Here is a 1751-nt window from a genome sequence, read left to right as displayed (position 1 = left end):
AGCTCTGCCGGGGACAAGGTGGTGGCTCTGATCATACAGCTCTGCCGGGGACAAGGTGGTGGCACTGATCATACAGCGCTGCCGGGGACAAGGTGGTGGCACTGATCATACAGCTCTGCCGGGGACAAGGTGGTGGCACTGATCATACAGCTCTGAAGGGGACAAGGTGGTGGCTCTAAAAAGAGCCTTTGTGGGGTAATAACAGGCGGGCTTTGGATTATTTCTTAGCTGCGGGCTTCTTGGCTTTAGCTGCCTTCTTAGCAGGACTCTTGGCATCTTTGGGTTTAGCAGCTTTCTTAGCCGGACTCTTCGTCACCTTCTTGGGCTTCGGAGCGGCCTTTGGCTTCTTGGGGCTCTTGGCCGCCTTCTTGGCAGCTGCTGCGGGCTTCTTGGCCTTTTTCGGGCTCTTCTTGGCCGCGGTCGGAGCCTTCTTGGGCTTCTTCGGAGACTTGGCGGCTTTCTTGGCTGCAGCGGGTTTCTTGGGCTTGGCCGCAGCTGCTGACTTCTTCTTGGCCGCTTTGTCCTTAGTCTCCTGCTGCTTCTTGTTCAGTTTGAAGGACCCGGAGGCGCCGCTGCCCTTCACCTGGAGGAGGGCGCCCTTGGTGACCAGAGACTTGACGGCCAGCTTCAGGCGGCTGTTGTTCTTCTCTACATCGTATCCTCCGGCAGACAGAGCCTTCTTCAGGGCGGCCAGAGACACCCCACTGCGCTCCTTAGAGGCGGACACGGCTTTCACGATCAGATCGGCGACGCTGGGACCGGAGGGTTTCTTGCTTTTCTTGGCGTCCCCGGCGGCGGATTTCTTCGGCTGTTTCTTGGATTTGGCGGCCGGTTCTGCGGGAGGGGGAGCGGCGGCTGGTGCGGTCTCGGCCATCGTGTGCTGCGGAACTAGAACACAAATATCTCCTGATAGGAAAACACTGAGGCCGGAGCTGGAGGCGCCTGTTATATGTACAGGCTTACTGCGCACTGATTGGCTGCTGATCTGCACCGTCCTGAGCATCTATTGGCTGACACTGAGCACAGGCCCCGCCTCCTCCCTGCTGAGCCCGAGTGAAGCTCCGCTCTCCCCTTGTGCTTCCCTGCCCGGGATAAAAAGCCCTTTACCGGCTAACACCGGACAGCAGAGCGCGCTTTCTCCGTCGCTTCCTCTTCTCCATCATCTCCACTGACCGTTTGTAGCCGTCACCAGCAGAGATGCCGGGAAAGAGCCGAGAGGAGGTCCCGGGATCATCGCCGCCGTCCTCCCGATCTGCGCATCACTGTGTATCCGGGGAGATAAAACTGCTGCGGGAGCTCGTTCCTCCTATTCCCGGCTCTTGTCACCATCACAGGGATCTTTACTACAATATCCATCGTACAGGAAGCGGATTGTACGATGTGGGGACGACCTGGAGCTGCTGAGAGCCCAGAAGGGTAACACAGGCGATGGCCTCCGCTGACTGCCACCTCCCTGACCTGTAATATAAGTACACCCCGAATGTGCAGAGTATTGGGGGGTGAACACGTATCCACATAGGGGGCTGATTGCAATCACCTGTGTAATATCGTGTCTGACCCTGTGTGAAGCTGTGACGCTGCGGCAGGTAATGGAGGGAAGAGCTCTGATAAGGCGCCAGCTTCACAATGCGACTCATCCCCAACACAACATCTGTACAGCCCAGATCAGCAGCCTTATAGATGTCCCAGATAATAGAGCAACGTGTACAGTATATAGTTCAGTGTGTACAGTATATAGAACAGTCTGTACA

General features: G+C 56.9%; 1 protein-coding gene across 1 annotated transcript; it reads right to left on the bottom strand.

The window, feature by feature from the left end:
- Positions 1-211: 211 nt before the first annotated feature.
- On the bottom strand, positions 212-919 carry LOC141161030 (histone H1.10-like). Its single transcript, XM_073645819.1, has one exon. It carries the CDS (start codon positions 872-874, stop codon positions 218-220), a length of 657 nt encoding a protein of 218 aa, XP_073501920.1. The 5' UTR covers positions 875-919; the 3' UTR covers positions 212-217.
- Between the last annotated feature and the right edge of the window lie 832 nt (positions 920-1751).

This window comes from Phyllobates terribilis, unplaced genomic scaffold (assembly GCF_046119375.1).
Source record: "Phyllobates terribilis strain yellow unplaced genomic scaffold, ASM4611937v1 Scaffold_9__5_contigs__length_417890890, whole genome shotgun sequence".
NCBI lineage: Eukaryota > Metazoa > Chordata > Amphibia > Anura > Dendrobatidae > Phyllobates > Phyllobates terribilis.
The sequence above is the reverse complement of the archived record's forward strand: the minus strand, read 5'-3'. Positions and strand labels throughout refer to the sequence as shown.